The sequence below is a fragment of the Pteronotus mesoamericanus genome, unplaced genomic scaffold (genome assembly GCF_021234165.1).
Source record: "Pteronotus mesoamericanus isolate MK-2021 breed Mesoamerican mustached bat unplaced genomic scaffold, CSHL_Meso_final contig_59, whole genome shotgun sequence".
NCBI classification, from domain to species: domain Eukaryota; kingdom Metazoa; phylum Chordata; class Mammalia; order Chiroptera; family Mormoopidae; genus Pteronotus; species Pteronotus mesoamericanus.
Genome location: NW_026555206.1, coordinates 4,140,804 through 4,163,336, shown reverse-complemented (window position 1 = coordinate 4,163,336; position 22,533 = coordinate 4,140,804). Strand labels below are relative to the sequence as shown.

Sequence of the window (22,533 nt, the reverse complement as noted above, 5' to 3'; positions counted from 1 at the left end):
CACAATTTCCTTCATACATGAATATCTAAATCATTGCTAAACCATCTGACAATAAGTTGTATGTAACATAACACCTCTTTGGAGGACCATTTGAAGTCTGCTGGAAAAACATGAGTATAACTGAGAAAGCCAAGAGGCAGAAGACAAAAATGGAAGAGAAAGGAAATATATAGTAGAGGCTATTTTCAGAAAATGAAATGGCACTATTAAAACAGGAGGGGGGAAAATAGGACAGAGGGAATTTGAAATTTCACATTCTGAGAAGATAATGAAGTTCTCAAAAGAGAACCTGAACCTTTCAATTGGAATCGGAGGTAAAACTACTTTCTAAGACTGCAAGCAAAAATACAAATCCAGAGATGAAGAGAAAGAAGGTGAAAAAAATAAACATGAGACAAAAGAGGAATTACTAGACACCTCATATTAAGGTGACATGCACAAGTTTGTATTTTTATACAAGTTTTAACAATCATGGGTTTCCAGTAGAGAAATTAGATGGTGAAACCAACAGAACACTACAAGCTGTTTTGGGGAATATACTGGAAAGTCAGCAGTGCATTAGCAAAGGCCACAAATGTGCCCTTGTGGTCTATGTGGACAATTATAGGCCAGGCAGGATAGTAGATATGAGGAACTGAATCAATGTAAGAGTGAAGGCAAGTGAGTTCAGTGGTTATAGAAGCATAAGAAAGAAATGCCCACAATCACCAATATTATTTAACATTGTTCAATGAGTATAGCCAATAAGATCAACAAGAAAAAAAAAATCAGAGTAATAGAAAGGAATCTTTAAGATATCAGCCATTTTTTAACCCATTAAAATTGAATCCAATACAGTATCAGCACCTGGCATTCAACCCACACATCTAATAACCACATTGCTGCATAATTACTTATTATAGTTTTAAAGGAATCTCCTAAAATTATGTTGCTGTATCTACATACTTCTTTTCCACTTCTTTATTACCAATATGTCTGATTTTGTGCTGAGGGTTCATGATTCATAGGTTAGAAAGGCAAATGCAGGGGCGGGGGGATTGGGGGGGTGGGGGGGGGGTGTGTGTGTGTGTGTGTGTGTGTGTGTGTGTGTGTGTGTGTGTGTGTGTGTGTGTGTGATTTTTCAAAAAAGGAAGATATTTTTCTTCATTTATTTGTGTGTGTGTGATTTTTCAAAAAAGGAAGATATTTTTCTTCATTTATTTCCTAAGTCAAAAGTTGACTTTACAAAACCTTTAGTGTTCCTTTTCTCACTAAAAATAAAAATTGTATATTTAAAGTTAACTGTGTATTTATATGTTCCTGTCTATATTTCTTAAAGGCTTAATTCAACATAACGTCAATCAAAATCCCAGCAAGTTATTTTATGGATATCAACAAAGTGACTTCAAAGTTTATATAAATAGGAAAAAGACCAGAATAATCAAAACAATATCGAAGAATAAAGTCAGAATACTGACTCTATCTGACTTTTAGACTTACTATACAAAATGACAGTAATCAAGACATTGTAGTACTGACTAAAGAATAGACATATCAATAAACTAGAATAGAGTCCAGAAATACACCCACACACATAGAGCCAACTGATCCTTGACAAAGAGCAAAGACAATTCAAAGGAGGGAGGATCATTTTTTCAACAAATGATACTAGAACAACTGGATATTCACATGTGAAAAAAAAATGACCTTATACACTTTTCACAAAAATTAACTAAGATCAAAGACCTGAATGTAAAATGCAAAACTACAAGATATCAAAGGAGAAAATCCAGGTGATCTTGAGTTTTGCAATAAGTTTTTACATACAACACAAAAAGAAGAATCCATGAAAGAAAACAATGACAAGAGGGACTAAATAAAATTAAATTTAAAATGACTGCTCTGTGAAAAACAACATTAAGAGAATGAAACAACAAGCCACTGACTGAGAGAAAATATTTCTAAAACATGTATCTGATAAAGGACTGGTATTTAAAATATATCAGGAACTTGGGACTTCTAGTCAAGATGGCAGTGTAGGCAGACATGGCCTGCCTCTTCGCTCAACCACATCAAAATTGCAACTAAAATATAGAACCACCATTACTCAGAACCATCATAAATCGCACTGAATGAAGTCTAACAACTACAAAATTAAAGAAACCACATCCATACAGACTGGTAGGAGATACGCAGACATGGAATGGGCTGCTCCTACATCCACGTGTGATGAATAAAAATTCTAGAGGGATACTTTGAAAGCAGAGTCCCTAGCCCCACACCAGGTTCCCCAGCCCAAGGTTCCTGTGCCAGAAGATAAGTCCCCATAACTTTTGGCTGCAAAATCCAGGTGGGATCAAGTTGGTAGAAGAAACTGCTGGAGTCCCAAGCATTTCCTCCTAAAGAACCCACAAATGGACTCACCTACTCAGACTCACTCCTCCTGAGCTCCAGCATCAGGGTAGCAGCATGAAAGGTACCAGTGGCTAAAGTGTCTGGTATCAAGGCAAGCAGAGTCCATTGTCCCTTTTCTAAACCCCCCTCCCCCCACAAAACCACAGAACCCGCAAGCTAGTGCCATATATGACTCCATCAACCTAGCTAAGGTGTTTGACCCATCTTGGGGATCCCCAGAGACTCTACCCTACCCAACTTACAGGCCAACCCAAACTGCTTTTCCATATAAATGACTAGTCTTGGCTAATGATTTAAAACTTGCTAAATCCTCTCAGATAACCAACAGCTGGCCTCAGTGAGTCGCAGGCCTGGCACGAGCAGCAGCCAGCCTATAATCACAGCTTAGCTTTGCCTGGGAATCTCTAAGCCCAGCACAAGTAGTAGCCATCTCAGACTTCTTTATAGCTCAAGGCTGGGTGGCCCCAGGCAAAACACAGGTGGGCGCTGACCTTGGCCTGCACCAGCTGGGAAACCCCAAGGCAAGCACATCCAGTGGACAGCTGTAGACCACATCAGAGCACCACCACCCTGCCCCTATACAGCTGATCCTCCACAGAGGGTAGAGGTTGGTGGTAAGTGGTCACAATCAAAACCTGCAGCTGACAGACCTGGGATATGGGTAAATCTCTCCCACTTATCTGCCAACAGCAACCAAGACTCAACCACAAGAGGAGGGTGTACTCAGCCCACACAAAGGGTACATCTGGAGTACCCACCTTGGGTGATAGGGGAAGCTGTGCCACTGGACCCTACAGGACAACTACTACACTACACCACACTATGAAGACACAGAGTCAAAGCAGCTCTACCTAATACATAGAAACAAAAACAGGGAGGCTGCCAAACCGAGGAGACAATGAAACATGGCCCAAATGAAAGAACAGATCAGAACTCCACAAAAAGAGCTTAATAAATAGGAGATACACAATCTATCAGATGCAGAGTTCAAAACACTGGTTATAAGGGCACTCAAGGACCTTAGTGAACACCCCAACAGCATAAAAAAGATCCAGTCAAAAACAAAGGATACACTAACTGAAATAAAGAACAATTTACAGGAAAACAACAGTAGAGCGGATGTCACCGAGAATCAAATCAATGATTTGGAATGTAAGAAAGAAAAAAACCACCATGGAGATAAGAAAAAAAACCCCGGAAAAACAAGGTTAGTGTAAGTAGACTGTGGGACAACTTCAAGAGGCCCAACATTTGCATCAAGGGGTGCCAGAAGGAGAAAAGAAAGAGCAAGAAATGGGAAATCTATTTGAAAAAATAATGAAGACTTCCCTAATTTGGTGAAGGAAATAGACTTCAAGTCCAGGAAGTACAGAACATCCCAAACAAGATGGATGCAAGGAAACCCAAGCTAGGACTCATCATAATGAAAATACTAAAGGTTAAAGATAAAGATAGAATCTTAAAAGCAGCAAGAGAAAAGCAGTTAGTTACCTATAGAGGAGTTCCCACAAGACTGTCAGGTGATTTCTCAAAAGAAACTTTGAGGCTAGAAGGGACTGGCCAGAAATATTCAAAGTCATGAAAAGCAGGGACCTACAGACAAGATTGCTCTACCCAGCAAAGGCAAGGAATTGAAGGGCAGAAAAAGAGCTTCCCACACAAAGGAAAATTAAAGGATTTCATTATCACAAAACCATTATTATATGAAATGTTAAAGGTACTTATTTAAAAAAAAAGAACAAAACTACAAACAATAAAATGTCAAAAATGTGTATCTATCAACAACTGAATCTAAAAAAACAAACTAAGCAAACAAGAAGAACAGGAACAGAATCAAGGATATGGAGAGTGTTTTGATGGTTGCCAGATGGAAGGGGAGTGTAGGGGAATGGGTGAAGACGTGAAGGGATTAAGAAGTACAAATAGGTAGTTACAGAATAGCCATGGGGATGTAAAGTACAGCCTGGAAATGGAGTAGCTGAAGAACTTAAATGCATGATGCATGGTCATCAACAATGGTGGGGGGATTGCCTGAGGGAGTGGGGTATGCTGGATGAAGTGGGGCAAAAGGTTAAAAATCAGGACAACTGTAATAGTATAATCAATAATATATAATTTAAAAAATAAGTAAAATATACAAGGAACTCTTAAAATTCAACAAGGAAACAACCCAATTTAAATATGAGCAAAAGATATAAACAGACATCTAACTACACAAGATGTACAGAGAGCAAATAAGCATATTAAAAAAACTCAACATCATATATCATTAGGGAAATACAAATTAAAACAAAGAGATATAAAAACACACCTAATTTAGTGATTAAAATGCAAAACACAAAACCAAATTCTGACGAGGATGTGAAGCAACAGCAGCTCTCATTCAATGTAGAAAGAAATTCAAAATGTACAGCCACTTTGCAAGACACTTTGGAAGTTCCTTACCAAGCTAAACCTTTACTATCTGGTCCAGCAATTGCGCATCTTGTTTTTTACCAAAAGGAGCTGAAAACTTTGCACATAAATGTTTAGAACAGCTTTATTCATAACTGCCAGTTTTGGAAGCAATTAAGATGTCCTTACTAGATGAATGAATAAACAAATTACAGTGCATCCATACAATGTACCATTATATACAGGTAAAAAGAAATAAGCTATCAACTCATCAAGAGGTGAAGTATCCTGAAATGTATATTGCTAAGTGAGAAAATTCAATTTGAAAAGGTTACATACTGTCCATTTCCAACTAGATGGCATTCCGGACAATGCAAAGCTATGGAGACAATAAAAAGATTAGTGTTTGACAGGAGTATTGCCAAGGGTGATAGGACTGGGAAAGAGGAAGGGATGAGTAGGTGGAGGACATAGGAATTCAAGAACATTGGAATTATTTTGTATGACACAGTAATAGTAGATGCATGCCTTTATATATTTGTCAAAGCCTATAGAATGTACACACAAAGAATGAACTCCAATGTAAACTATGAATCTTAGTTAATAATAATATATCAGTACTGAGTCATTAGTTGTAACAACTAATGCAAGATGCTAACAATAAGAGAAACTGTGTATAAAAGGTGAGGGAGTACATGAGAACTCTGTACTTTATGCTTAATATTTTTGTAAACTTCAAGCTGCTGTAAAAATGAAGTCTATTAATTAAAACAAAGGGAAAAAATGACAGAATGAAAAGGGAGTACTTCCAGAATGTTAGAATAAATTTCTCCAAAAATTCACTCTTCCATGAAAGCATTGAGAACATTGGCAAATTAGTCAAAATCAACTTTTTCAGAACTCTGTAAATCAACCTAATGCTTGCAACAACTAAGGAGCACTTATTTAAAAACAACAACAACAACAACAACAACAAAAAACAGCTTCATGAATCTTGGTGAGACCAAAAAGCTCTGTGGCATTTTAATTTATTCTACTGCCATACCTCTCTCTCTAGCTCTGTGGTAGCTTGAAAAACAAGTCTTACAAGCATGGTAGCTATGAAATTCAGTAATCACTAGGGGGTGGGGATGGTAAATTGCGTTTGAAATTCTCAAAAAAACCCACCATTTCCAGAGAACTGTTACTGTTTTACCTAAACTGGCACCTCCCTAGAAAAGGCCCATTCTCAGCAGCCGTATTTGACCTGATTCAGAATTCATTCTGTGGAAACAGCTTTATCTGCAGTATATTTGTTTAAAAAAAAAAATCAGTGGCAATTGTTTAAAATCCCAGCTGCCTGAGACAATGATACCAACTGGGGCAAACAAAATAACCAAAAAACTTGTAAGGAAAACCTGAGGAATGAGATATCCACAGGAGGTTTTGAAATGCTCCAATATATTCTTGGGCATAGAGAAGGACATACACATCTATAGGGATGTGTGCACCATTGGCCAACATTGAGCCTCTGAGCAAACAGAAAATCATGGCTAACGCAGAACTACAAATTGCTTACAAGGTTGTTGAAGGTTTCCCTAAACTTACACACATAAAGAGCTCCTTGGCCAAGGTTAGAATACTTACTGGTTCAAGGCATTAGCTCATAATTATTAGCTCAACAAACTCTAAAATATGATAAACTAAAAAGAGAGACATCATAGTTAAAAGTTTAAAGCCAAAGAAAAAGTGAGAATTCTGAATGCAGCAAGAGAAAAGCAGCCTATCATGTAGAAGACATATTCAATAAAATTAGCTGACTTTTCATCAGAAAGCAAAGGCTGAAATGTTAACAGTAAGACTATCAACCAATAATTCAATATCCAGTAAAACTATCTTCCAAAACTAAGAGAAATTAAAACATTCCCATGCAGACAGAAACTTGAAAGTTTGTTACTATCAGACCTTCCCTATAAGATCTATTGAAGCTAGAGACTTCAATACCTCCTTCTCATTAATGGATAGAACCAGAAAGAAGGTTAGCAAGGAAACAGAAGACTTGAACAGCACTACAAACTAACAAAACCAAAAAGACATCTATAGGACATCTGTAGAGATTAAGCTAGTAACTAAAAAAACTTGCCACAAAGAAAAGCCAGGCCCAAACTACTTCACTGGTGAATTCCACAAAACATTTAATGAAGAATTAACAAAAATCCTTTATAAATTCTTCTAAGACTAAATATAAAAGGAACACCAAATCAATCTATATGATCATAATACCAAAACCACACAAAAATATCTCAAGAAAACAAAAGGTCAATATCTAGTATGTCTACAGAAAAATTCTCAACAAAATACTAACAAATTGAGTCTAGCAACATATAAAAGGATTACATACCATGACTAAGTAGGATTTATTCAAGAAATGCAGCCTGATATCAGTCAATGTCATAGAACAAGTTAAGAGAATGAAGGGAAAAAATATTTTAACAGACACAAATTTCATTTGACAAAATCCAACACCCTTTCATAATAAAAGCACTCAACAAAGTATGAATAGAAGGGAACTTCCCCAACCTGACAGAGTATCTATGAAAAATCCAAAACTAACATTGTATTTACCAGTGAAAGACTGAATGCTTTGATCCTAATATCAGACATAAGACACAGATGGCTGCTCTCACCACTCCAATTCAACATTGTACTGGAGGTTCTAGCCATAGCAATTATGATGGAGAGAAAAAAGAAAAGTGTCCAGATTGGAAAGAAAAAAGTAAAACTATTTCTAGTCTTAGATGATACGATCTTGAATATAGAATAGAAAAGCCTAAGGAACTAAGGACCACAGGGTTATATGAGCCATGTACATGAACATCAGAGGCACTCAGGATTACAGCAAAGCTTACAATGAAGACAGAAAGTGAGTCGAGGGCCAGGATTTTTGTGAGCTAGAGTTATGGGCCATTAAGGAGGAGCTCATATAGCCAAAAATCCTAAATGTCAAAGGAAAGTAACTGAATAGTAATTCATTTAGAAGTGGCAATGAGGAGTAAAGACAAGACCCCCACCTCTAATCACTAAAGTACTGGAGTAACTAAAAAATAAGAATTCTTTATTTTAAGAATGCTACTGGGGAATCAGTACATTTGAGAGATAGGTTTCAATTTCAATCAGAATGTGTAGAAAAAGAGGTCAACATATGAGTTTGTTAGGATGTGAGAAAATTCTATATAACAAAATAGAAAGTATAGGAGAAAAGGGAGGTCTGGGAGAAAAGAGGAGTAAAAAATTAGGCCAAGAGAAAAGAGAGCACAGTATTATGATAAAAATACAGGTCCCCAATTTCAGATGGTTCTACTGACAATTTTTCAGTTTTATGATGGGGCGAAAGTGGTATGTGTTCAGTACAAATCATACTGAGAATTTTAAATTTTGATTTTTTTCCTGGACTAGCAATATACAGTACAATACTCTCTCTTGATGCTGGGCGGCAGCCGAGCAAGCCCCAGTTCTAGTTAGCCATATGATCATGAAAGTAAACAACCAATACTCTATAGTGTATTCATTTTATTAGGTGACTTTGTCCAACTGTAGGCTAATGTAAGTGTTCTAAGCACCTTCAAGGCAGGCTACACTAAGCTATGATGTTAGGTGCATTAAATGCATTTTTGACTTATGGTATTTTCAACTGATGAAGGGTTTATCAGAATATAACCCCATCATAAACTGAGAATCTGTATAGAGGAAGTAGATCAGTGTTTCTGAACCACCAGTCCCCTGAATTATGAATACAACATAATTCTGTAATTATGACAATGTCAGGAACTGAAGGGCAGAAAGGACAGGGCACCAACACCCAAGAAGTCATAGAATGGAAAGAGGGATTTTTATACATGTAATATTTAAAAGGATCTGGGATTAGCGCATCCAAACCTTTTTTGTACAGTACAAGTACATCAAGGCATAGAGAGTAAATGATAGTTTTAAAGAACACTGGAGTAAGGATTGTCTTGCTTGAGGAATCTCTCTCTACCAAACATCCCCATAACTAGCTCTAGGGGATCTAGATGTCCCAAACTCCAAATGGCCTGGTTAACTTATAACTATTCATGATGAAATGGTATACCTCAGCCCATTTGTTGGGAAATTCTGTGCTAAACGAGTCATATTAGAAACCCCCAAGAATGCTCTGCATTTCTGTCTCCTCATTGAGAATTACCAGTGTGGATGATCCACAAATCACTAGTCCTTCAAAACACATTGTGTAGAAGAGACTTGTGGTCATATGTTTTGGGAAATGGCTACATATTCTATCCTTTACTACCTTGTGCAAAATCATAATACTACATATTAAAGGCACTATGGAGTCTACTATTAAAGACCTCATTTAACTTTAACTTATTCATCATTCCCACACTCATCTGATCAAAGATATCTATACCTATTGACATCCATTAATATAGTTTTTGGAAAATGTTACTTAACTTTTCTGACAGATTAAACTAATCAGCCTCAGCTTGATCATTCCCAGGGACAGAGACTATCTCCAGGTAATTTGTTCCATTTTGTATGGTCTGATTAATAGTCTCTCACTTTAGGCTGAAATGTGCCACCCTTTATGGTAAAATGCATAGATAGCTTTGCCATCTACAGTTAGAAATCACATCTATTCATTCATCCAAATGACCTAGCAATCCAGCTCTAAATGTAGGGTAGTTCTCTGAAAATGCCACACTGTTTCGTAAATGGTTTTGCACCTTTGTTTTTTTCCATCTGAACACTCATCCTTCTCCTACAGAAACTACTCCTCTGTAATCTCTAGTCATACTTATCAGTTCAAAAGTAACCTCCTTTATATACCACTATCCCAGACAACAACCCATTGCTGCTTGCTTCTACAGACCTGTAGACATCACTTTATTGAGGCACATGTCACCATTGCCCTACACTAATACTGCATTATAACTAACAACAACCTGTCATTCCCACAGACTCAACACCCCGTCAGCAGTAAGTATCTACTACTCATTCTTTTATGGGATGGAAGAGAGACATGAATCTTCTACCTAACCAATAATTGCAATGATTCCAACTGAGCCCACACACTGCATAACTCTTTTATTCATCTTCAAAACAATGTTTCAAGAAGCTATTACCATTCCATAGCTCTCATGCCATACACAAATTTATCCCAGCTTGAGAACTGAGCACAAAGTGTGACATATCAGTTCTTAATGAATAACTGGGAAATGGTTGAATAGATCTTATCTGAAGTATAAGCAATGGTTCACATTTTACTTAAGACTTCTAAATTTTCATAATTTGGACTTAAATTTACCTCTTTATAAGCCAACGATCAAAGATAAGGGAAGCAAAATCTTCAAATGAAGACTTATCTTTATGTCAGATTCTTGTATGATAATATCAACTCTCTGATGTCTGTTCCTTATCAAAAGCCCAGATGTAAGAAACAGAACAGACAAAATAATGCCTGGGAGGATCTGTACTGCATGCATTCTTTCAAATCTTCTAAATTTTATCCTTGCATCAAATTATACCAATAGAAGGATCTTTGGTTGGACATCACCATTTTATGACCCACTGTAGAGCTGCCTTTTCTCACCTGGACTAGAGTTCTTTGGAGCTTTCTGCAGAACATAAGAAATGAACTTAAGGAATTTATCATTATTTCTACCTCAGGAAGCTGTCTGAGACCTGTCCACTGTATCACAAGGCATTTTCCTTATAAGAATGAATACAAAGCAACCTTTTTTAGGTTTCTGTCTCATAAAAGCCAATCAATTCAGGAAAACATGTCTTTATCTTATGTACTCTGTAACTCTTGTAATAGATCAAGTTTTATTCTTTGCTTTTGCTGCAAGGAATCTTAGAGCCAATTTTTCTTTTTCTTACTTCAAGAACTAGATGGAGCCATGTGTTTCCTTTCCATTTCTTCTTTATCCCAATTTTATTACTTGTATTGTAAATTAGCTCCAAAACGACCTCAAATCCCCAGTGGAACACAACAAGAGTGAAAAGGAAAAGAATCTAACAGCTAACACTGGGTGCCTACTATAAGTCAGATAGTGCTCCAGGCACTTATAACCCTGATCCTTAAATAGTGAGAAAAAGTTACTATAAACTGTTTTCTATAGATGATAAACTGAAGGAGAGAGGGTTTAAATAAATTACTTAAGCTCACAAAGCTAGTATGTGCCAGGCCAGGGTTTGATCCCAGGCTTGAATGACTACAGAGCCACATTGTATATAAAGTCTGATCAAATTAAAGACTATGCTATACTTCAAAAAGGAATAGAATTCTAGTGTTGCACAGTACTTTCTTTTGTTTTTAATAGTACTTGAGAATTTTTTAAATTGCAATTTATATATGCAAAAAAAATAACTTGGCACTAATTTTACAATATTTAAAAAATAATAAACTACAACAAAGTCAACATTTAATCATTCCCAAATAAGAACTAGAAAATCACACCAAAACTCAAAGTCCAAATAGCAGACAAAAATAAAATATTTATATTTATGATAGTTAATGAAAAAAAGATTTAGGACCAAAGAAAAAATTTAGATGTGCTATTCTAAATAGTACCACATCTAACTTGCAATGGTTTATGACATCCACTAAAAACCAGGCCAAAAAAAAAACAAGAAGATTTTTGGGGGAGGGTTAAAGAGGAAATTATGACTCAAAATTAACCAGAAGATAGAAAATGAGACTCACCTGCTCAAGTCACTTTTTCCATGGTGATGATAGCGGTCAGGATGGCTGAGGTGGTAATGTTCCTGTGTACTCCACCTCTGGGGTGGCCTTTTCCAAAATCCTTCCTGAGACTGCCGAACATTTCTGTCTGATCGATCAAAGCGATTCATATTGTCACACTCCACTAGGCAGATTGAAAAGCAAAACACTATAAATATGTACATACTCTATAAAAAAAATTACTTATAGCTTAATCATTAATGTTGCTGAAATTATAAAATATTCATAAAAATATCAATAATTTATGTTAGCTAATCTCAAAATCAAGATGTCCAGAAGAAAAATAACTAGTTCTTTTGGTAAAAACTGAAGTTTGTATCATTTGAACTGAAGAACATTATTTAACTTTCATATCACAGTCACTTAAAGTAATAACTAACAGTCCCACTGTTTTAAAACAAGCAAATTGTATTTGAAATCAACAGTATACATTTTAAACACCAGTAATCAGTTTTAAGTGGTCTCCTTCATTATCACTAGTTGGTTCCGACTTCAGAATGAAAATTATAAATAGTTTTTAAGTGAATTCATTCCTAAAAATGAATGTCACAATTAATTTTCCCTGATTTCAAGCATAAATTAACTTTTCATCACAAACAAATCATATTTTTTAATTAAGCTCACAGTTTTAGAAAGACGCTTCAATCTGCCTGCAGTAGAGCTTGTTCGATAAGTCTAAAATGCCACTGAAAACAAAGCCAGTACTTTGCAGCAACAAATAGTACACTCCCTGAAATCCAAATGCCACAAAAACACGAAAAGAATCTCTTTGAAATACCCCAAGCTTCTCCTTCACTTACCCAAACACTTTTTCCTCACATATCTGAGCACTCACTAAGAGAGTTACTTTGTACAAGGGAGACATTGTGTTGCCTGCTGCCTACTCAGACATAGTTGCACACAAGGCACTGACAAACAGGCCTTCCTTCCTGCTAGATTCCCAGCCCTCCCTGTGGGAAGCCAGCCCAGTTTACCCTGTGACTCCATCTTCGCTCAATGCTTACATAGCTACTGAGTTAGGACTGTTACTAAAAATACAACTCAACTCTAATCCAAACTGGGAACAGGAAAGGATTCTCTAGTTTGAGAATTGTTACATGAGAAAGTTCAAATCCTGCATGTTCAGAATTTCTTGTGATAAAAACCTTTAAAAATCAATGTAATTCCTTATTTAAAAAAAAAAGCTCATTATTTCTTTGATTGTTTTCACTTAACCTAAAACTTGAATTAGAAATACAGAGAGTGTTTCAGTCCAGTATACCATATGAAAAACAACATTTGCACTCCAAAGAAAAGATGATGTACTTAAAGTATAGATGTTCATTCTCATATACATGGAACTCACTGTAACACATTTCTTCTAAATGCACAATTCAAATAGGTTTTAAAAGACACTGAAATTTTGTTTAAATCCATTAGAGGAACCAATTTTGGGAAAAAACTGTATGTTTTATAGTTTTTAAAAAGACTTTTTTAAGGAAAAAATTTAAAAGAGGCCTTACATTTGAAATTACTTCAATTTCTTATCTTCTTATTGAGATAAATTAAAACATATTTTTTTAAAACTCAATTATAAAAAACCAGGCTTTTAGATAAATAAAAGTATGGTGACCATGACACCACCCCCCAAAAAAAATCATTAGTAGAAAATGAAATCACAAAAGAAAAATAAATTAAAAATTAACTCTAAGAAGGCTTAATTAAATCTGTGTTTAGTATACATTTGTATTATACTCACAGACTTGGTTAAGTTCCTTAAGTATTTCTACATGGTATTAAAATGTTTAGTTTAAGCAACTCCAAACAGCTAAGGGATAATCTATACCTACTTTTAAATGTTCTAAATTCATATTTTTCTTAAATCAAGCAGGTAAAATTCAACTCACCAAACAAGAAATTCTATAATAAAATCTGATATGTAATTAGCACATCATCAACACAGTGCACACAGAGTAACAAGAAGCAAACAAACCAGGTAAACAGGTCAGAAGATAAGGTTAAATACCGTGGAAATTATAGTGCAGAAATATATGTGAGGTTTTTCTATTTACTAAAGGTTGTTGGTACTATACTGAGCCTTTAAATTAAAGCGCCTTTACTGAAATATGAACTCAAACCTGTGCATAATGACAAATGAGGACCAGAAACAAACATTTGGCATGGCTTCAAAAGATGACTGGTAGAAATTGAGAAAGAGGGGCTTACTTCTCAGGGACCCGACTGCTCTAGAACTCTGTAGGGAGGGTATTGCTATACTTCTTCCTGAGGCACCCATCAGTCACAGGTTTATATTTTTTAAAATATTACTAAAAAGGTAATGTGAAATAAAATCAGTGGTGGTTTCTGAGAAAAGGTTAAGAGTTCTCAAAAAGAATTAAAGAAATAATATAGAAAGAAAATGAAAGCAAATAAAATCACAAAGTGGAGATAAATCAAAACCAGTTTCCACAGCCAATAAAGAAAAAGACAAAGAAGACTAAGAATCCTTCAGAATGTGATATCATAAGAAATGATAGGGCAAACCTAAAGGCATCCTAGTTTGAAAAAGTTTTAACCCAATAAGCTGATCAAAACTACCTAACCTCAGCAGATTTGGCCCTAGCTATGAATTTACAACTGGAGAAAAAAAAGACCCTTTGAAGGAGGTTTCCAGCTCCAAATGTAAAGGGCAACACATTTTAGTGTGTAGGGTTTTTTTTTTTTTTACTGTAAGTAGGCAACAGGAAGGTAGTACCATGACTTACACACTGAGGAGGTAAAGAAGATCTAACACAGCTGACAGCTATGGGAATGGGGGGGAAGCCTATGTCTAGCATTCATCACACACATTTCTTCTAATTTGATAAAGAAACAAAACATGAGACCAAAAGTTACCTAGGTTATTTTTCAGGTAGCTTGTCCTAAGAAGGTAATGGAAGACACAGATAGTAATATTTCCATCTGTGACTAACAATTGGTTATGAAGATAGTCAGAAGAAATTATACGACACAAAAACTGGAAAAAATGTGCTTTGCAGGATGTTTTAAAATTTGATCAGGAAAGGTTTTAACTGAAATTTGGCTTGAAAGAAGAAAAGACCCTGTTAAAAAAAAAATCACGAAACCTTATTAGTACTAAACACAGCCAGCATATGATCTCACGTATAAGTGGAACAAAAATAACAAGCAAGAAAAATATAACCAGCAAAACTGAAAAAAGAAACAAGCCAACAGTAATGAGAGGGAAGGAGGGAGGGGGTAACGGAAAGAAAGGGAAGGGTCAAATCAAGGAACACATATAAAGGACCCATGGACAAAGTCAAAGTGGGGAAGGATTGAGGGTGGGAGGTGGGGCTGGGTGAGGCAAGGGAAAGTGGTGGTGGGAAAATTGGAGACAAATGTATTTGAACAGTTAAAAAAAAAAGAAGAAGAAGAAGAAGAAATAGATATATATAAGTTTCCAAAAGAAAGTACAATTGGAAAGTGGTCAAGGACAATACTGGTAGCCTCATATGACTATACCTCAATAATAAGTTTAGCAAAAATGTGGCCTTAGGATCACATAAATAAGTGCAATTTAATAGGCACCATAACTTGGTGGGGTAAGGTATTATACAGAAGGTATTATTATTCAGAAGGTATTATACATCTTTTTCAACTCAGAAAAGTTTGACCAGAGTGAGTAAACAGCACACGTAAGAAGGGATACATGACAGAAATTTCATAAGCCTGAGTACTATGAATGTGCCAAATGCTAGGCTTTAATCCATAGGTAATGAGTGACTGTTAGAAGTTCTTGAGCAAGAGAATAATACAATGGTGCTTTTGATATAACTGTGAAGCCTGAGGGGGACAAAAAAAAACAACAAAACAACTACTAAGAAGTGCTCCTAGTGGCTATCTGGACTCAAATTTTAAAAAACAGAGCCTAGTAATCGTTTGTAAACAGGAGCCTCTTACACAAACTCTAATTCACAAAGAAACCTGGGGTGAACTGCCCTGCCTCTGTGCTAAATTGCTGGGCTCTGTGTTAAACTGCATACCTGCACTGGGTTTCCACCACCTGAGACAGCTCTTATAAAGGAGTTCCTAGGATCATATTTCAACCAACAGGACTGAGACTTTCCCCATCCAATCAGAGCTCTGCAGCTCTAGCCAATCAGAGCATCTCTAGAATCAGGACAGGGCCTTTTGGACCAGGTTATGAGGATTTAGAGTCCTAATTTGCATGAGGATGGACCAATCAAGAACCAAGGGCAGGGACTCTTTCCAAGTAAGCCAGCTCCCCTGTGGCTTAGGGAGCACACTTTCCTTTTCCACTGAATAAGGCTGCCTCTCCCTGGCTGAGCTGATAAACTGAAGATGTCTCATCAGAGCATGGCGGACATCAAGGAGCAGAGCAAAGCTGTCGAGCTAGAGAGGGGCCTGGCCCCAGGGCTGCCTGGTCCCTGCACTCTTCTACAGACAATTATATCACAATTGAGCTGTTCCATAGCCATGCTGTTTTTACAGACATGCTGAATCACAATTGAGCTGTTTGCACTGAATAAAGTTTTCTTCTTCATCAGATCACAAATTGGGGATTCCTGTTGGTGCTGAATTGACACCAACAACCATCAGCTGACGTACAAAACTGTTTATTTAAGGAGACAGTTTGGCACAAATCTCAAATATCTAATAATCTGCCAAAATAAATTCAGATTCCAAAATTGTTTTAAGAGGTTCCTTGATCAAGGTAAAAGAAAAATATTTAAAAAAATTAAAACAATTTATCTTTTATATCCTCCTGAATTGTAACTCAAACCAAAAGTCCTTTCTTCTTTTATTCCTCTTCCCTCATTCTATGCTCGACTTCCCTCTGCCCGATCTCTCCCCCTAACCTGTTCATCCTTCCCCAAAGCTGTCCAGAAGCCTCAAAAGCTCAATACCTCTTAAAGTTAAATCTCCTTCAGAAGAGAGGTTAAAACCCCTTAAGGTTTTTTTAAGACCTGGTATCTCATTCTGAGCTGAGGGCCATGGCTACATACTTTCAAAGGTCTAAATGAGATTGGAAGAAATTTGTAGAGTAATTTAGAACAGCATTAGGTGTTGGGAAACACCCCTTCGGGTTTCAGGTTTCAGAAACTGCAGCCCCGCCCTCTCGACAGGCGAGAGGGCCCCAAAGCTGGAAATAATCGAGCAGGCCTCGGGTAAACAGGCCACTGAGGAGATGAAACTTGTCTGCCGGGCAGGGGCGGAGCCCCTGCCTCCCTCACATCACCCTGCTTGGCCCTGTGATGGTCAGTTAGTCCAAGACCGGTAAGTTCTCTCACAAGAAGAGATTACCTTAAACAGACATCAGTCGGTATGGGCAGCAAGAGGACTTGGGGGACACGGAGAAAGGGCCAAAAGGCCCACACCCCCCAGCTTGGCGCAGACATGGCCGGAGTCCTCATTCTAGCTGAAAGAAGTCTCCTTATCTCTTGGTGGCTCTGCCCAACCCACCAGTCTCAGGCTTGAAACAATACTAAAGGCAGGTACAGCCCTAAATTGGATCAGGTGGTTCCTAAGGAAAATCAGGCCTAGAAGTAAAGTCCTCTAAGCCTGCTTTGTTCTTCCCTCAAAAGCAATGATAACCGGCTCATGCTGGGAAGGAGATTTACATTATTCAAAGACCTTGACCTGAGGCAGATGTCTTGTGTTCCTTCAATTGTTATCTATGATCTCTATTTGTTTTCTGTAAACATAGCCTTTTGACATTGACTGATGAGCTTTGCCATATACCCCTGAGCATATGGTTCCCAATGAAGGCCTCTGAACAAAGAGGCTTGGGCCTTCTCCACTAGAAGGAAAAGCCATGTCCCCACCCCTGGCAAACAGAGAAGAGTTTGAGACAACTCGTGTTTATTCCCTGCATCTGTGACAACCCCAGGACAGGCTCTGCAGGATTCAGAGTCCTGCTCCCTCCTCAGCCGGCTGCAGACAGTAACCCTCAGATCCAGGAGTGCCCTGCACAGCGCTCCCCACAATAGTTAGGAATTGATAATCCAGAGTCCCCCAGAACTATACCATTAAGTTCATACATTACAGGGTACTCCAGGAGCAAAAAAAAAGAAAAAAAAAAAGATAGAACAAGCACAGTGTGAGGAACGTGAATATAACTTAGGAACCCGTGACATTGTGTAGAAGAGGAAAAAGTTTTTCTCAATCCTTTTAAGGACTGAAAATTAAATGGACAATACAGATTAACAGGGGAAAAGCATACAAAAATATTTAATATAATACATGACATAGAGCCTTTGTAAAGAAATAACGACCCAAAGAAACCATTAGACCTGTGTGTTTTTATGCCACGTTTGATGAAGACTGGACAGTCATGAAAGAATATGACTAGTTAAGGAGCATTAGGTAATTGTAGTACACAGGGGAAAACTTAGCAAGGCCTTTTGTTTAGGATTCCCCTTAGTGTCCCTTTGTCTTCAAAGAAAAGGATGTATAGGGAGGGCAACTCTCACATGAGGGTTTTATGACCAGTTTCAGGGAAGGGCAAAGTGGGGAGGAGGTCAGAGTGACTTTCCCCTCCTACTATCTTCTTGGCCAAGGTGCCATGTTTCGGGTAGTGTGTCCTGAACTCAATTGGACAAAAAACCAAAAGAAGTTAAAAAAGGCCTTTCACAGGCTGTAAGCACAGTATTTTCTGTAAACACAGACCAGGTTCTGATTCAGCTCTGTAAGTAATGAAAAATCTACTGCAGCCTTCAAAGAAAGACTAACACCAATAGATAACATTCAGGAGTAGATACTGAAAGAGATGGGACCCTATCTTTCTAGTCACTTTCTGTGAAAAATTTTAAGGCAGAAATCCTGTAAACAGCTTCATTGCCAGACTTCTAGTGCTTGGAAAGAACCTGAGAAAAAAAAAGCAGAATAAGCCTCAGAATAAAATATGTCCTTCACATACATTAACTAGACACCTCCACCAAACTCAGTTAAACACTAGAAGAAAGAATCTCTTAATACATTTACAGATCCTATAAGTAGCAGGGCATTCAAAAAATAAGTGTCCTATATTGCCTTAAGAAATAAAATATAAAAAGTAAAGTGGGTGATGCATCAAAGTGTTCTAAGAAAGAAATCAAGCACCCAATTTCTGGTCTCACCCTGTAACTTAAAGATAAATTTCTCTAAATATTTAAGGACAACCTTGAAATTTTTACTGATAGATTCTACAGTATCAAGCTACTACTTCTTCATAACCTCCCCCTGTGTCACCAAACCACTCAGGTGTGACTAGGATCAATAACTCAAAACAGTTCTCAAATCCTAGCCCACAACTGTCCACGAAACATTCGTTCCTCCTCTGTGCTACGATATATGCTGGCTTAATAGGTAATGATTTACTATACAAATTCAATTGCCAGATAAATAATGATCATGGCCTCTTCCTTGAAATCACAGAACAGCCCCCTATTCATAATGAAGTTATGGCAAATTTTTGTCCAAATAGAAGATCTCAACGAGGTGATAGTCTTCTTCTTGGTAAAAATTCTACCTAGAGTTGCAGAATTAGTGAGTTGAACCCATCAAGGTTCAGAGTGACCCATCCAAAAACTTGACTCAAATTTGCCTAACAGCCTCAAAACCCAGGATTTATAGGGAACTGAAAACAATAGTCAAAAGTATATTAGAGGACTCCTCAAATCCTGTGCTGGTCCTCATAACATTCCAATCCTCCAAAAAAAAAAACTCAGTGAGTGGTTATAGTGTTATTCAGGAGCTTTAAAGACACTAGTCATTCCTACTTACTAGCAATACCGATCCTTTTAAATATATATATATATATATATATTTATTTATTTATTTATTTATTTTTAGAGAAAGGGATGGAGAAAGAGAGGGAGAGAAACATCAATGTGCAGTTGCCTCTCAAGTACCGCCAACTGGGGACCTGGCCCACAACCCAGGCATGTACCCTGACTAGAAATTGAACCTGTAACCCTTTGGTTTGCAGGGCCAGCACTCAATCCACTGACCCACACTAGCTAGGGCACAATGCTTAATACTACTTTATCTTCAGTGCCTGTGAAGGCAACATATTTTAGGTTCATGTTCTGCTTTCTTCAATATTCATTAGCTCAAAATAGTCAATTTTTGTTTGCCTTCTAGGAAAATCTGTAATATATATGAGATGTACCTCAGGGATTCCCTCAAACTTTTCACAGGTCCCATCCAAGACCTCAAGCCTTTAAGTTCCCTGCGATTCTGCTTTTATCTAATATGTGGATAACTTTTTGTTGTGCTCCAAAAGTGAGGCAGCCTCTAAGACTCCCCTCTTAGTAGAGACCACTCCATCTCTACTCCCTGGTTTAGCTCAGAAAGGGGTATAAGGTTTCCAATGAGAAGTGGTTATAATTTTGTCAAAGTAAAATGCATTATTTAGGATGTGATTTACACCAATGAGGTAAATCCCTTGCTCCTCACTACCAGCATTTAAAACTTAACATTAAATATCCTGAATCATGAAGTACCATTATTATTCCCTTATAATTTTCAATGCTTTATGTTTTTTCTCTGTGTTTTACAATTTTTTACTTGATCTTCCAGGCCACTAACTCAGATCTCAATCGCAGCTATTCTTTCTGTTATTTTCTGAACCATTCTATGGGGAAATCAATCTTCTTTTATAACTCCACAAAATATTGTGCTGCAACTGACTCTCCCAAAGTGCTCTCATTATCATCTCCTTGGGCCACTCTAGTTCTGGGAGCTCGTTGTTTTCCACGTTCTTCATCTTGCGTATCAGTTGTGATTTTCTTTCTCAGCTGACTGGAACTCAGCTTTGAGCTGGAGTACCCCAAGTGACAGCAGAACCACAAGAAGGTGCAAGTCTCTACCCCAAGGGTAGAGTAGATACTGTTACCAGCTTGCCATTCCTTCCTTTAATAGAATTATACATTTAATGCCCTCTGTTGCAGAGCTTCTCACTGTGAATAATGTATACCTCCCAGTCCCAGTGGTGTAGGATTAACAGTGTGCTAATTCCAAGTGAAGACGTTAAGAGATGATATATGTGTGTTTCTGCTCTCCCCGTTGTCCTTCTGCCATCTGCCATGAGAGATACCTACTCTAATTTGTCCTGGTCTCAAAATGAAAAACAAGTAGACCTGAACTCAGTCCAACAGCCTAAGCTGTCCCAACTAATCCACGGATCCATGAATGAGGAAAGTAAATATCGATTTTGAAAGTCACAGAGATTTTGAGATTGATTGTTACAGAGCATCCTGGCAGTGCTCTGTAACAATCACACACACACACACACACACACACACACACACACACACACACACACACACACACACACACCCTCCCCCCCATACAAAAATAAGCCAGATCAATATGAATAATGTGAGAACCAACAGGTTCCTAATACCTCGATAATACACTAAAACCAAACAGCTACCCTCTTTGAAATATCCTTGCATTCTTCTATCATCACATGTAAAAACAATTTCACCATCCTTTTTAGTTCATCCCTGGTCCCCGGGGAGGCCAGACAGACCAGGCAAGTTTTGACTAACAGGGAATCCATAGATCTGCAGAGCCACTCCTCTTCCCAAGAGTATCCCCATCTCAACCCCTGTCCCAAGGGCTTTTCTAGTCTGGTGTCTGGTTCTTGGCCAGTCCTTAAGACAGAAAGTCCTACAAATGCTATGTCAGTAGGGGCAAGAGCATCCAGTCCCCCTTTCCATGTGGATTATCTAAAGCCCCACTACTCCAGCAGTTACTAGGGTCCACAAAGGAAGCAGACTGAATTTCAGAATAAAAAGGGTAGAATGATTTATTCAGAAGGTCATGATTTTCCCAGAATTGATCTTTTTAAAATATTTATCAACTTAATAATTTTTTATGGATATTTCACAAGCCAAATGTATTTCTTTTTGGAATCAAAATGAGAAAAAGGGAGAAAAACTGTGTGTGTGTGTATATAGGGGAAAATAGGCGAAATCCTATCTACTACTTATTTTATGGTATAGGAATACAATATTATTGGATCATACAGAATTATGTCTAAGACCTACAAAATCAGATTTTAAATATTTACATAAATTTGCAATGAACTATTTAACATCACTTAAGATTGATTCTCAGTCTAAAAGTCTTCCTCCATTGAGATTAGGAAGTCTGTAACAAATATCAAATTGGCTTATAGTCAAATATATGCCTCTGAAGGTTCAATACTGTCCTCACTTACCATTTTCAAGAGGTGCATCCTCAGGCAGATCCACATCAAGCATAAGGTCATCATCCTCAAGGTCACATGATTCAAGATTATTCAGAATATCCTGTGAACAAAAGCAGTAAAAATGCTATAACCTAGCTCAAGGATGTGTGTAATCATTAGATCTAAATAGAAACATGGCTATGTGATAATCTGAATTTACTCAACGTTTGTGTTGTAAAAGCAGATTTTACAGATAAAATTTCTTAAATAAAAAAGTAGACTCAACTGGTTTACCTGATTAAGCTATTTGTAACATTATTCTCCTAAGTCTTCCTCCCCACCAGATTTTTATTTTCAAAAACTTACAAACTGCGAGACATTGTTCTAAGCACATTCAAATATTCATTTATTTTTCAACATAACCCTGTGATTTCATGACTTGTACAATTCCCATATTGTATATGATGACTTTAATGCACAGAGAGCCTAAATGACCTGGCCAAAACAGGATATGACATAGGATAACATGAATAATCCAAAATAATAAAACATCTCCGAAAATTCATTCATATTTGGTATGGGAGGTTTTGTTGTATTATCTCTAAGGACTGGATAATTTATGTAAAAATAACAAAATAATCCTTTAAGGATGTTATTATTCCACTTCTTTCTTGTGCCAAACCTACCTACCTACTACTACCTTCAGTACTGATACTAACTCCTTGGTTTGCCTTAATTCATTCAGAGTAGTCAAACTGCTATTAGCAGCCCTTCCTGTGTTTTATTTGCAACCTTGCTAGCTATC

General features: G+C 37.2%; 1 protein-coding gene across 6 annotated transcripts in view; it reads right to left on the bottom strand.

Annotated features, from left to right (window-relative positions):
- CCSER2 (coiled-coil serine rich protein 2) overlaps positions 1-22,533 on the bottom strand; it is a 212,363-nt gene that overhangs the window by 90,723 nt on the left and 99,107 nt on the right. For 3 of the 6 annotated variants that reach the window (XM_054580458.1, XM_054580460.1, XM_054580459.1), the window contains exons 4-5: positions 21,759-21,849; positions 11,510-11,672 (exon numbers count right to left, since the gene is read on the bottom strand). In XM_054580458.1, coding sequence (XP_054436433.1) covers positions 11,510-11,672; positions 21,759-21,849 — 254 coding nt within the window. Of the gene's footprint in view, positions 1-11,509; positions 11,673-12,172; positions 12,258-12,348; positions 12,474-21,758; positions 21,850-22,533 lie in introns of those variants that run through there. The other 3 variants (XM_054580462.1, XM_054580463.1, XM_054580461.1) reach the window with 3 other exon arrangements.